At 35.2% G+C, this 14,580-nt stretch overlaps 1 protein-coding gene across 5 annotated transcripts in view; it reads right to left on the bottom strand.

Annotated features, from left to right (window-relative positions):
* The window catches only part of Dym (dymeclin), a 369,043-nt gene that overhangs the window by 286,863 nt on the left and 67,600 nt on the right, over window positions 1–14,580 (bottom strand). For all 5 annotated transcript variants that reach the window (XR_004514766.1, XM_033757360.1, XM_010621679.2 and 2 more), the window contains 2 exons: window positions 10,486–10,579; window positions 9,916–10,049 (listed from right to left, as the gene is read on the bottom strand). Coding sequence is in view for 4 of the 5 variants with exons in the window: in XM_033757360.1 (XP_033613251.1) it covers window positions 9,916–10,049; window positions 10,486–10,579 (228 nt within the window). In the remaining variant the exon portion in view is untranslated. The remainder of the gene's footprint in view (window positions 1–9,915; window positions 10,050–10,485; window positions 10,580–14,580) is intronic.

Genomic DNA, 14,580 nt, shown 5'->3' with positions numbered 1-14,580 from the left:
GTTTACAGCTAAGTCAATTAAGACACATTCACAGCTTTGTTATCAATTTAACAGAAAATGAAGATAAATGAAGATAATGCATTTCACACAAGTAAAATGTAAGATTTCAAAGCCAATGCACTAACAGAAGATAAGAATAAGCAATTTTCAGTTAAAATCATTGAAAACTTGACATTTTTTGGAAAAAACTCCTCAGAATTCCTTTTATTGTTTTGGGGCTAATCTAGAAGTATATAATTTTATATACAGTAAGTGAACCTAGGCAAGATTTGGCTGCTTCAAGGAGTAGAGGAGAATGGAAAAAAAAAGAAGGTATAGGACATACAGGTAAAAATTTCCTGATGTGATCACTGTGTATGAAAAACATGCACTAGTAAAAAAGTAAGTTAAAAAACAAAAGAAATGGACTCAACTTAGATGTCCATTGATGCAGAAATGTTTAAAGAAAAAAAAAAAAAAGATCTGGCTGCTTATCATTAAGCAAGCTATGTATTCATATTGCATTATTTCTCAAGCAACATTTATATCACCTTAGTCTATGTAAGTCAAGATTTTCCTTAGCTACAATACAAATAAATTCATCTACCAAAAATTATGATAACATGCATTCTCACAGTAAAACTAATCTCCTTTTTGTTGTTTTTTTCATTTTTTATGGTTGTTTTTTGGTTTAGTTTTCTTTTGGTAGGTTTGTTTTTTTGTTTTGAGACAGGGTCTCACTTTGTAATGCAGGCTGGCCTTAAATTCACTACATAGCTCAGGCTGGCCTCAAATGCACTACACAGCCCAGGCTGGCCTCAAACTCATGCTGATCCTCTTGCCTCAGCCTCCTGAGTGCAGAGATTACAGGCATGCACCAGTACATCCATAATTAAAGAAAATCTTCAAAGCCCTTGAAATTAACAGGTCAATGACCAAGTAAACTGAGGCTCTGTCAGCAAAAAAACTTTAAACGTGTTTCGTGTGTTCACTATACTGTAAAGATTTACAACTTAAAGAGTTTTTCTCTTTAAGGGAGAAAATGTTTCTTTAAAGTTTAAAAAAATATTTTTTGAGAGTTTTCTCATAGAGTTTTAAATTGCCTCGAAGTGTTTAATATTGTAAATCTTACCTTCTGTGAAATAATACTAATGGCTAACTTTTACTTAGTGTTCTCCCTTTGAGAGACACTGTGCTGAGAATTTCACACTGCCTCACATTAAACCTGACAATAACTCTTATACAGTAAGAACAACTGCAATCATCATTTTACAGATGAAGAAATCAAGACTCAGAGAGATCACTTTATTTAGAGTAAAGGGCAAAGGCCACTTCTGAATCTAAACCGGGTATCTCAGGGGGAAAAAAAAGAAAACGAAAACCTTCACAAACCATCCTAATGCCTCATTTCTATACAAAGCTAGAAAAAAATCAGTTGATCATGTTTCACTGAAGACCCTAAATACAAAATCGCTGAGAAGTGAGTACTGTGGGACAAGTTCAGGGAGAGAGATAGGAAGAACCACATAGGAGTTTAAACATCAGGATGTTATATTATGCATTCATCAATACCATACAAGAAAACCTTGGCTTCTTAAATATTCAATGTACAAATAATCTAAAATAATGAATAAATATAAACTACTTAGTATTATACAGAAACAGTCACTAAAATCCCAGGCCTGTAGAGTGGGCTTCTCCCATTCTAAATCTCCAGCCCCACTTCTCAGGCTAGTCCTCATAAGCCTCACTAGAGAAAAGAACAAGGGCAGACAAGATGTTTTCTAAGGTCCCTTCCAACTCTACTAATTTATATATGCAAGACTAAGCTGCAGTCCCTGTTCATTCCTTCTACTCAGTAGACATCCCTCTTGTTTTTTCCTTAGGGAAAGCAGTAGTAAAATACTATCTTAATCAAATACCTACCAACACAGTAGGAGGAGGAAAACTCCAAAACAAACAGAACACACTCAGTGATTAGTAGAAAACATAGCAGCAATCAAAAAAAAGAAACAAAGGATCATTTAAATTAGGTTGCACAGTTATTAAAAGCAATGTTAAAAGACACAGAGCTAATTGTTGCTCTCTTTGCATTCCCAAACTCAAACTGCCAGTTTCTCAGTCCCACCCATAACAAAACTGTCCCTAAAATAGTGAGATCCTGTCTCAAAAAATATGATCAAGAACAGGGACATACTTGAAAAGTAAACAGACTGAAAAGTTCAAAACAAAATTAGTTTCTTTAAAATGGAAGACACACCAGGTGTGGTGGCACATGCCTGTAATCCCAGCTTTCAGGAGGCTGAGGCAAGAGGATCACTGTGAGTTTGAAACCAGCCTGGGCTACATAGTGAGCTCCAGGTCAGTCTCAACTATATAATGAGACCCTGTCTCAAAAAACCAACAATAAATAAATAAATAAATAAATAACACATAACTACATAATATTTATTATAAATTTATTTTCAGAAAAACCATAGTATAGTCTATAGTATTGCCAATTTTAATTATGAAGCTAATACTTGAATTATTCTAAAATATTAAACATCTAATCAATAAAATTAAAAATGCCTCTAAATTAATCATAATAAGGAAAAGTAAATAAACTTTCTAAAAACTGGTCTGTATTTTGATGTATTGCAATATCTATAAGCTTATGCCCTACAATATTCCAATAAAATCAATAGTAATTCTGGTTGACTGCTTTTATTGTGGCCAAAAAGAAATGTTTCTAATTACTTTAAAAATGTCTACCAGGTTTGATTATAAAGTGTGCTTATTAGTAAAGTTTCACTGATTTTGTTCCACTGATAACATAGAGCAAAGAAAAGAAGAGAAGAAAAATATTACAAACAGCAGCACCTATTCTAGGACCAAAGAAACTCAGGAGCCCCTAAAAATCACTTTTGTTTTTCTACAAAGACAGATTACAAGTCTTAGAGGTTAAATATTTTTAAAGGAATAAACACATTTTTTCATCATTGGTATATTTTTTCATTACCTATAACTAATGTAATTAAATCACTGAATTTTATACTAAAATAAAAATAAAAGCTTTTTGGACTTGTGTTAAGATATTTTTAAATGAAGGAAGCTAATACCTGCTATGTACATGAGGTGATGGATCATAATAATCATTTCACAGTGTATATGTATCTCAAAACACTGCATTGTACATCAAAACATATATGATTTTGTCAACTATATTCAATTTTAAAGAAACCACTCAGCTGCTCACTCTGTGATTTCGAGTCTTCCTCGTGTGTTACAGCCTGCCCCAGTTTGCAGGGACCTGTTTAAGCAAAGAAAAGCAGGCAATGACACTTAGCTGACAGGGCAGCCAAAGGACCTCAGTAAGGGGAAAAAAAATCAAATAGTTTCACCTCCACTGAGTTTAGCAAACCAAAAATCCCATGGATTTTAAGTGTAATTCCAAAGAAAGAGTTTCAAAAGCGTTTTAAGCCAGAAGAAAATGGAAAGGAAATTGGTTGTGTTAGAGAGGTATAATTAGGGATTTTTAAATCTATTTCCACAAATTTCTTCTTAAATGATACTTTCTTTGTTTTTTTATCCCCTACAAGCTAGCTGCCTTTCTCAATTGTTTTTATGCCTTACCACACAGTCAAGCTCACAGAGCCTGCAAGTGGTGGCTCCCACTGGAAGGCTGAGCCCAGTCACCAAGGACATCCGAATATATTATGTCTTTTCCTTGTTTTGGTTCATCCTCTCGAGAAGAGTACCCATTAATCTGGTGAGGATAAAATCCTGTGCCAGCACTCGCAGCCAAGTCAAGCCACCTCACCCTTCACTCCAGCCTTTCCCTGACCTTGCTCTCTGCAGGCCAGGTTCATTCTGCCTGAGCTCACCCCGGGAGGCTCTGAGTTACCCAAAAACAGACCTCAAGAACTAATCTGGGGAGGGGTAGTCTCATAACTGCAGGGCCAAGGAAAGAATCTCAGCTTCTGTTTCAAGTGCTTGCCTGCCTTCAGAGACACATGGCACTTCAAATTATCAAGTCTTTCTAGAACTGTGGGGCAAGAATTAGTTTTTCTCAGGGTTTCTCCAATCCTCAAGGCATTTAGCTTTTACCTTTCACCTGTTAAACTCTTTGTTATTCAATTCTCCAACTTCCAAAATGTTGCCATTGTGTTACTGGCTCCTTTTCTTTAATCTAATAAATTCATGAGTTTTTCAAAGTCTCTTTAATAGTATCTTCCTGGAGTTTCAGGAGAAAAAAAAAAAAAACATGTATGTTTAATCTACTATACCTGAAAGCAAATCCTACAAAATAAATAATTTTAAAAAATAAATTTAGGTTGAACTATTATATGTCAAAGAAATGCAGTTAAGCAAGCCTCTTTCTAGGCATTAGCTAGGTGCCTAGTCCAGTCCCTATTCCCCATAGAGCTACATTAACTGGTTCCCCCACACACCCTGCTCTTCCCATTTCTGGGCATAGTATTCACCTCTTCCTCACACTCTCCCTCCATCTCCTCTTCCCAGTGCCTTCTACTTCCCTGAATCTTCCTTTCAGTTTTCCCCCTTTGCTGCTTTTATCTTCAGTCCTTCTATCTCTAAAAGGCTTGCTCTCTCATTTAAAGATAAAAAGAAGAAACTTACTGCCTTCTACTAGCAGCAGTATGGTGGACTAGTTACTTCAGTGAGCCTTCCTGTATAAAACAACAAGTTCTCGGCAGGTATATAACACTTTTAATGTACTGACAGGCTTCTAGGAAGTAGAGATCTCCAAGGACCCAAACACCATTGCCAAAAACAACCACAAGAAAATAAACTCACTTGAATCCAGAGTAAAATGATACACAGCAAGCAAATTCTAAGACAGTGTGATGTTAAGACGAATATGAAATGTAATATGGTCAGATTAAGCATCCAGCTTTGGCAAGGAAGAGAACCTGAACCTGAGAGCCTGTGTTATGCCACGAACCACTGAAGGAAGTTAAAATGGTGTCAAGTTCACAGCCCGTGGATTCCTTAAAGCAAATATAAATCCACCCCTCCAAGTGTGGGCCTTTTGTATTTAAGTCAAACAGATACAACCAACATCATCAAATAAATACACAAGGAAACAAGCCATGGGAATTATTTATAAACACAGACAATAGATTTTAGACCCCTAGAGATTTAAAGTACTGGACATACAAGACAAAACGTAAAATAAGTATCAATATTCTTTGACAAGAATAGGGCATAATACAAAAAAAGAAAAAGAAAAAGAGAGAGAGAGAAAGAAAGGAAGGAAGGAAGGAAGGAAGGAAGAGAAAGAAAGAAAGAAAAAGAAGGAAGAGAAACTTATATTGAAGGCAAAAGGAAAATGGAAGCAATTTTGTAGTACTTCATAGTTTTGCCTAGGGCTGGCTCTATTCCTTTGACTAATTCTAAAAGGCATAAAATAGAGAAAAGAACTATCCCCACATAATGTTATAAATTCTCTCTAATCGTCTGCTACCACATCACACATAGCCCCTGGGAAAATGTTCAAATACAATATGCTCACAGATTTAGATTATAACCTGAAAGCTGATTGACAGTCAAAACACTCTCATACAGACTGCTTTGCTGAAAATGCCAGCAATATCCATCCACACAATCTCAGTATTACAATGGACTGGAATAAAAAATGCTGTATGTTGTAATAAGCTAACATACCTAAGATGCCTCAGTAGATTCTGCTCAATTGTTTGAAGATGGTTCTCTATGTAAATTCAGCTTTCAAACAACCTACTCTGTTTATTGTATCACCTATCCTAAGAAGTGTTTCACACACCTTAGGTGTTCATACATGAGCTGACAAATAGATGTTTTCAGATACTGCATAGTGAAGCTCTATTATTTTCTCATTCACAAATATTTATTACTACATTATTATAAATTGCAAAAAAAATGGTAGAGAATCTAAAATGGGCTTAATGATCAGAAGTAGAACCATCAAACTAACAACATGTAAGATTAAGACAAAAATAATTAGATGTGCCAAAAAACAGCAAGTCTTTAACCTTAAAAAGATCTTCACTGGACTTATGCTTATGGACCACCAGACTCAATGACAAATGAAAAGAATATCATTAAAGAGTATGTATAAAACCCTATAAAAAAAAGGAGACAAATCAGTCAGTACATGGACAGAGCTACCAATTATTAGAACATACAGATGGTTCTTTCAGTGTGACAATCATCTTGATAAAGTGGTCTATGATTGAGAAAATGATTTTCTGCCATCCATACCTTTGGTAATTGAGGATGTACAACAAAAAACCATGCTCCTCAAGCTTGGGCAAAAGTGGGTGACACAGGGCTAAAGAGAGTATACACAGAGGATGTTTGGCCTCAAAATAATATAGTATATCTCTCAAGTGCATCAATTTAGTCAGCAGTAATGAAAAATAATTTTATCTTATAATAAAAGTGACAATGTGTTTCAAGTATAAAATATCTGTAATTTCTAGGACAGAATATAAAACAAAGTGTTGGGTTTGCCAGGTTGGTTGGATTATGCTTGTAGGTCTTGTGGGATGGGGATAAACATTCACTCCATTCTTGCTATGAAAACTTCATAGAAAGGCTTGCAACTCACCAAGTAGAACTATGTTTTTGGTACTACTGGTACTATAAACATGTATGTTAGCATTAACAAAAATAACACATTTAAGTCACAATTCATTTAAAAGCTCTGTTTAAATATCAGTATATATTTAAAACACAGAAGGTTAACGATCACAACAGTAAGTTAAACAGATTCATCTCTTAAAATGTAAAGCATAAACATGGGCTCTCAAAATCAATGCTGAATGACAAATAGTAATTGTGAAAGACAAAATAGTTACACTGAATTGTAATTCTCACAAACATACCCTCAAAATACACAAAGTTCATAAGATTCAAGAAATCAAAATTCTGCAGACTATTTCATATACAAGTTAATTTCTTCAAAACACTTCATTATCTGGATATAAAATCAGTACATAAAAATCAACAGTATTCCAATACAACAACCATGAAAAGGAACTGGTAGGAAATTTAAAAATGGCTTGGTGATTAGAAGCAGAACTTTCAAACAATGTGTAAGACTAAGACATAATTAGATATGCCAAAAATGTCAAGTTTTTAACTTTAAAATGATATTCACCAATAATGAATCCACCAAGAAAGAAATCAAAAACAACTTCATTCACAATAGCTTCAAAAAAAATAGCTTAAATACTTAGGAATCAACCTTAACCAAGTAGATGAAAGACTTCGCTAATAAAAATTTTAGAACTCTGCAGAAATAGAAAACGGCATTAGAAAATGGAAAGGAATCACTTGTTCATGAATTGACAGATTATAATATAGTTAATGTTATTAAAATACCCATGTTACCAAAAGCAATCTATAGGTGTAATGCAATCACTACTAAAATATCAACAATATTCTTCAACAAAGTAGAAAAAAATACTAAAATTCATATGTAATCAGACAAGATCCAGACTAGCCAAACCAATCCTGAGCAAAAAGAGCAAAGCTGAAGGCATCAAAAATATCAGCTTTCAAGTTAATACTACAAAGCTATAGCAAAAAACAACTGGTTCAAGAACAGACACACAGACCAATGGAATAGAACAGAAGACACAGAAACAAACCTATATATGTACAGCCATCTAATTTTTTTTTTTTTTAGTACCAGGGATCAAACTCGGTCCTTGCACTTACATGGCAGACAGCAGAACCACTGAGCTAAATCCCCAGCCCCTGCCATCTAATTTTTTGATAAAAAATATACAATGAAGAAAAGACAGCCTCTTTGACAAATAGTGCTGGGAAAGGGCTGGGGATTTAGCTCAGTGGTTCCAGCATCTGCCTCGCAAGCTCAAGGACCCGAGTTCAATTCCCAGTAAAATAAATAATAATAATAATAATAATGATAGTGCTGGGAAAACTGGTTATCTATTTGCAGAACATTGAAACTAGATGCCCTCTCACCTTGTATTAAAATCAAATCAAAATGACCCAAGACCTACGTATAAAAACAGGAATCGTTTGAAATTGTTAGAAGATAACAGAGTAAATACCTAAATCCACAGGACTGGGCAAAGACTTCCTAATAAAACTCAATAGCACAGGAAATAATACCACGAAAAAGCTTCTGCAAAGCAAAAGAAACAATCAACAGAGCAAAAAGGCAATCTACAGAACAGGAGAAAATTTTTACTTAACTACTCTTCTGTTATAAGGCTAATATCTAGACTATATAAAGAAGTTTATAATAACCTCAAAAAAAAATTACTCAAAAAAATGGGTAAATGGGGTCGGAGTTTTAGCTTGCAAGCGCAAGGTCACAAGTTCGATCCCCAGTACCAAAAAAAAAAAAGGGTAAATGAACTGAATAGATTCTTCTCAAAATAAGAAATACAAATGGTGGCCAATAAATACATGAAAAAACTTTCAATATCTTTAGCCATTACAGAAATGCAAATCAAAACAACACTGAGATTCCTACCTTATTCCAGTAAAGATGGCTAGTATCAAGGATTCAAAAACAACAAATGCTAGTGAGGTTGTGGGGGAAAAAGAACAATACTAGATTGCTGGTGGGGAATGTAAACTAATACAACTGCTATGGAAATCGGTGTGGAGATTCCTCAAAAAACTAAAAATAGAAGTTCCATTTGACCCAGCTATATCTCTCCTGGATGTATTCTCAAAAGAATTAAAGACATCATAGTGGCTATCTGAGATCATAAAAAGTGCAAGAATACCCATGTTTAACAACAACAAAAGAATCAAAAATACCCAAGTTTACATCAGTTATGCTATGGAAAGAGTCTAGATGCCAATCAAGAGGTGAATGAATAAAATATGGTATGTATATATACACAGTGTAGTATTTATTCAGCCATGAAGTATGAAATCATGTCATTTGCAAGAATATGGTACTTGAGACCATCATGCTAAGAAAAATAAGTCAGAGTCTGAAAATTAAATATTGCCATGTCTTCTCTTAAATGAGAAACCTAAAATATGAATAAATGCCAACATTTGATGTTGGTATTTACAAAAAAGGTACATATGAGCAACCACAGCAAAGAGAGGATGACGCTTAAGTATATGAAAGAATGATTAAATGTGTACATGAAACTCACAAAGCATACAAGCCTCGATGAAAAACTGTAAACATTACAAAGTTTTCCCAGCACCCAGGAACTGGTAAATATAACTCTGAATCACATGCGATCTCTGTCAGCCTGATGAGGGAAGAGATGTATGTTGAAAACAAAATCACAAAATGAGGAATGACACTTGCTTTGCCCTCAGACAGCTCAGCATCAAAGGCAGATACAAAGCACTACATTCACAATATTTCATTTATTAACCCTATTCTGCTCTTTCATTTTCTAGGTTGTAAGTTTTAAGACTGAGAATTGAAACACCAATATTCATTTGATCTTTAAAACTGCAGGTCCTCCTAACTACTGAGGCCGGGGAGACCTCAGCAATATCAGGAGCTAAAGATTACCTTTCTCTGTATCTTCAAAAAAGAAAACATGTTTCGCCACCATAAAATAAAGTAATCCCTTAATCCCTTACACACTCAGACTCAAAACTATTCTTTCAATTTGGGAAAAGTTAACATTTATAAAATTAACTCTGGCTGTCTCTTTTAATAATGTACTCCCCTGCCAGCTATATTTATAAGTGACACATATATTTTCTGAAAGCAATAATACTTACAAGTTTTACTTTTATTTTCCTTCTTTTTCTTCCCCATGCATGGAAGTCATATAAATAGAAGCCTTATTTCTACCAGCTTTTTTATTAAGACAGAAAAATGAGAGTTATGAGGAGAAAATTGTAATTTTCAAAATCATGTTATTATTACTCAAATTTGAGTCATATGTTACACATGCTATACTTAGAACATCGTCAAAAGGCAATACTTACTGTAACTGCCAGGAGATTTCTCTTCATAAGTAAAATGAAGGTGTAACTCCTCCTCTGACATCTCACAGATAAATATTTTCAGCAAACAGCAAATAATAAACAAAGCATTATGTGTCTGCCAAATAAAGATGTGGCTAGAGGGGAAAGACCAAAATCATATAAGAATCAGTATTTAATCATGAGTATAACCAGTTTGTTCTAGTCCAGGATTTCTGCATGATTTGTCAATGATTTAGTCAGCCTACTTGTTTTTATATTACAAATACAACAGTGTTTTTATATCCTTTAACTGACTGTACTGGACCAATGATACTATTGCATTTTACTGCCTAATTCACTTGTGTCTTATGTAGTGAACCTACTTAATGATCACACAAAATGCTGAAATCAAAGATTCTAGAATTTATAATCTCACCCCAATAGCTTAACCAAAACCTTTCTTCTTTTTCCCTAAATAAAAACAATAATTACTTCACAGTGCTTTTCAAAAGATCACAGTTCATTTACACCAATAAATTTTAAATATTCATATTAGATAAAAAGCGAACATGATTTAATCAGCCAACTTACTTCTCACATTCTGCTGAAAGTTTGAGTTCTTTGGTTCTAGAAAGGAAGACCTTAATTAGTGCAGCAAGATTTCCTGTTCGAGGATTGTTTTCAACTGTAAGAGAAGAAAAGAATTTCAAAAGTTAAAATAAAGAATGAAATAAATGGGAGTATATCATAACATTTATAAAATCAAATGTCAAATTGAAAGTGCTCGTTGACCAACCTTATGCCAATTTCATACCTAATTAGGGAAATAAGCAATGAGAGAAACTGCTGCCCTTGGTCTTCATTCTGAACATAAAAAATGGTTTCTAAAATGAAAATAATAAAGATAATAGAAGTAGCAACCTTATCTAAAAAATTATGAAAAGATAAAAGTTAATAGATTTATTCAATTTATACATATACATTTTAAATGTATCATTTATATTATGTGAATATAGGCGATAAGAACTACAGAAGCAAAACTGTTCAGATCTATTCTAATGAGGAAAAAATTCACATAAACAAAGCAATGTGGCTAGAGGGGGAGCTATCCTGATCAAACAAAACTTTAAAGAATTTATCTAAACATCTTTCTTTAAAGTTTTAAAAAGTAGGCATTTTAGCTAACCTGGTCTAAAGAGTTGAGAGAATACTGGGAATCAAAAGATCTAGTTTCTAGATCCAAGTAATTGGATATTAAGACTCAGACAGATCACTTTACTTTTCCAGCTTCAGTTTTCTCATCTCTAAGAGAAACAATAGCTAACATATTGAAAAATATATACAAGTGTTTTCCAAGCATTACTTCACTTAAGTCTCACAACTCTACAGGATAAGCACCAGTGTTCTTTTCATTTACATTTTCTTATTTGCAAGTTACTTTCTCAAGTACACATCCTTGCCTACTGACTCAAATCTTTTACCAAAGAATTGGACTTAATGAAATTATAAAGCTCTACTAGGCTACACATTAAGTCACAGAAGCACAGAAGTCACCAGTAGAGACAAGTTATAACTTTTAATTTTACCAATGAAGAAAAAAGCTCAGATTGATTCAGTGTTAGACCCAAGTCAACAATATATCAGTAACAAGTACACAGTCATGTTCCTTTACCAATGGTCTTCAAAATGTGAGATTACACAGTTCTCGATTATTTGTTTTACCTTTATGGGTGTTTATGTCCCGGAATCCAGTGTTGTTCTACCACTGAACTGTAATACCCTCAGACCTTTTAGTTTAGACTAAGTGTCTAGAATGGCCTCAAACTTGCAATCCTCTTGCCTTAGCCTCCTGAGTAGTAGGGATTACATGAAGTATATTTTCAAGTATTTTTAAAATCCAAAATGCAAACCTTCAAACAGAGTGGCCTGTGCTGACAGGAGAATTCATTTTTATGTAGATCTCAGAATTATGCACATATCTGACCTCCTTGAAATGTGTTGTTATGGTTGGGATTCAAAATATCCCCCAATAGCTTCACGTGTTGAAGGCCTGGTTGGCAGCTGAGAAACTGAATGGATCAGAAGGACTCTAACTTTAAATTCACTGATAAGTTCATAGCTCAATGGGCTAATCAGGAGGTGGGGCCTAACTGGATGAGGAAGGTAACTGAGGCACACCTAAAAAGGGTATAAACTTTTCTTGGGCTCTTCTCCATTCACTCTGCTTCCTAGTTCCTGTGGGGTGAGCAGCTTTCCTCAGCCACACCCTGCCCCATGATGTTCTGCCTAACTACCAGCTTAAAAGCAATGGAGCCAGCTGACCACGGACTGGAGGCCTCTGAAGCTGTAAGCCAAAAGAACTCTTTCCTCCTTTGTTATTTCCACACCAAAATACCAGGCTAACAAACATGCATCAAAGATTTGCAAAGATGGAGTTCAAAATATGTATTTCTTTAAATACAGGTTTTCACACATACATTGTAAAGACTGCACACGGAAATAAGTCACCTGCATTGTGCTTAGTAACTGCAGTTAATTCAGTTAACCTGCTGGATATGTCCTCCTCACAGCTCATCGTGATAATATGTCAGAGCACCCTGACATTCCAGGTGCAGCCCATGAGCACACATCAGTAACATCTGGGCATCTGTTGGAAGCTCAGAATCCCAGGTCCATTTTACACCCACCAAAATGAAAGTGCTTCTCTAAATTTAATTTAAATCACAGAACATTTTTTTTAGTTGGGTATGGTGGCACATGCCTGTAATCACAACACCCTGGGAGGCTGATGCAGGAGGACCACAAGCTCAAGCCCAGCCTGGGCAACTTAGTGAGTTAAGGAGACAGAGAACCTGTTGTTGCAGAATTCCAAGAGGCAGGAGACACTAATGGGAATCAGGAGGCTTTATTTTTAGGTTTAACGTGTACACCAATTCAACAGAATCTTGTCTAAAGGAAGAGTGTTGAACAAAGAAAAGTTCCAGCTTTTATACATTTTGTCCAAGGAGGTAGTTATTCTAGTGAGTGTACCAGAACAGAAGGGCAGTTTTGTAACTTTGCCTTAAAAGAAGATAGTGTCTTATGAATTATATGAGAACAGAATGTCATAAACTCTGTTTACAGGATATAGTTGTCAATTTTATCTGTACTAGAACAAGGAGTTATAGCTACAGGGGAAAGAGGGCATGGGGGGGCGTGCTCAAGGCTGGGAAGAACTTGTTTTTAAGTCTTGCTTCACTGTCTCAAAATTTAAAAACAAAATACTGTAAAAGAAAACAAGAAAGTGCTGGGAAGCTTGGAATGTAGATCAGGGCAAAGCTCAATCCCCAGTACTGAGGGGGGAAAAAAAGGCGCCCTTTTTAAAAAATGTAAATCCTGGGCCAGGGATTTAGCTCAGCAGTTTGGTGGCCTGCCTTGCAAGCGCAAGGACCTGAGTTCAATCCCGGTACCAAAAGAAAATGTAAATCCTGATTCCACATGTATGAAGTACAACCTGAAATTACATATCTCAGTTTCCTAGGTGATGCCCACTGCTGCTGGCTAAAGAACTCCATGGTAAGTAGGAAGGTGCCCCATCCACTGTAAATTAGGGGGGTTTTCTCTCCAGCTTTCACAATCAATGATAGGAGACAGAGAAAACTCAAATAGGAAGGGGACCAAGAGATGAAGGGAGGGAGAGGAAAAAGAAGGGAAGGGGAAGCAAAAAGAATTAAGATGTGTATGTTTATGTACCAACTCCCAAGATAAATGTAATCATTATGTACTACAAATATGTACTAATAAAATTTTTTCTCAATTTTTTTTGTTTTTTTTTTGAGACAGTTTCCCTGTTTCAGCCTGGCCTTGAACTCACTATGTAGCCCAGGCTGGTGTCCAACTCATGGCAATCCTCCTGCTTCAGCCTACTGAGTGCTAGGATTACAGGTGTGTGCCACCACACCCAGCATGCATTTTTTAAAAAATTTTTTAAAGTTATGTCATTAGATATTGTTAGAGCTTTACTTTGAAAAAAATTTCCTATTCATTTTTCAAGATTTGTCTTTAGCTTAATGAAAAATATCTTCAGATTTCAGGAAAAAACTTTTTAAAAAAGTTAATATTTACATGTGTACTTCTGAGAGGGCTATTATTATCTATTATAAACCAAAATAAAATAAAAAAATACAAAGCTGAGGTGGTTATAACTACAACTATCTTTCAGAATCCCAACTTCATCATCTTTGTTCACTCAACAGATCTATTTTACTGAAAAAACAAAACCCTGTATTGGTGGAAAGAGCAAGCAGACACTACTTTGATATAAAGCTCTACGTACTTTTTTCATTCATTCATCAAGCATGTTTTGAACTACTCATATGCGTACACTCTGTTTCAGGTGCTAAGGAGACATCTGTCAACAGAACTCCCCGTCTTAGTGGACCTTGCATTCTAAGGCAGTTAAAAAGTTCCCACAGCACTCTTTTGACTAAGATGGAGGCCAAAACAAAAAGTTTATAAAATTGAACGTGCTTTTTTTAAGTGATATCCATGTAGCCGGGCATGGTGGCGCACGCCTGTAATCCCAACACTCGGGAGGCTGAGGCAGGAGGATCACTGTGAGATCGAGACCAGCCTGGGCTGAACACTGAGTTCCAGGTCAGTCTCAACTACATAGTGAGACCCTGTCTCAAAAACCAAAAAAAAAAA

The sequence above is a fragment of the Fukomys damarensis genome, unplaced genomic scaffold (genome assembly GCF_012274545.1).
Source record: "Fukomys damarensis isolate Sample0158 unplaced genomic scaffold, DMR_v1.0_HiC HiC_scaffold_30, whole genome shotgun sequence".
In the NCBI taxonomy this organism is placed as follows: Eukaryota; Metazoa; Chordata; class Mammalia; order Rodentia; family Bathyergidae; genus Fukomys; species Fukomys damarensis.
The sequence above is the reverse complement of the archived record's forward strand: the minus strand, read 5'-3'. Positions and strand labels throughout refer to the sequence as shown.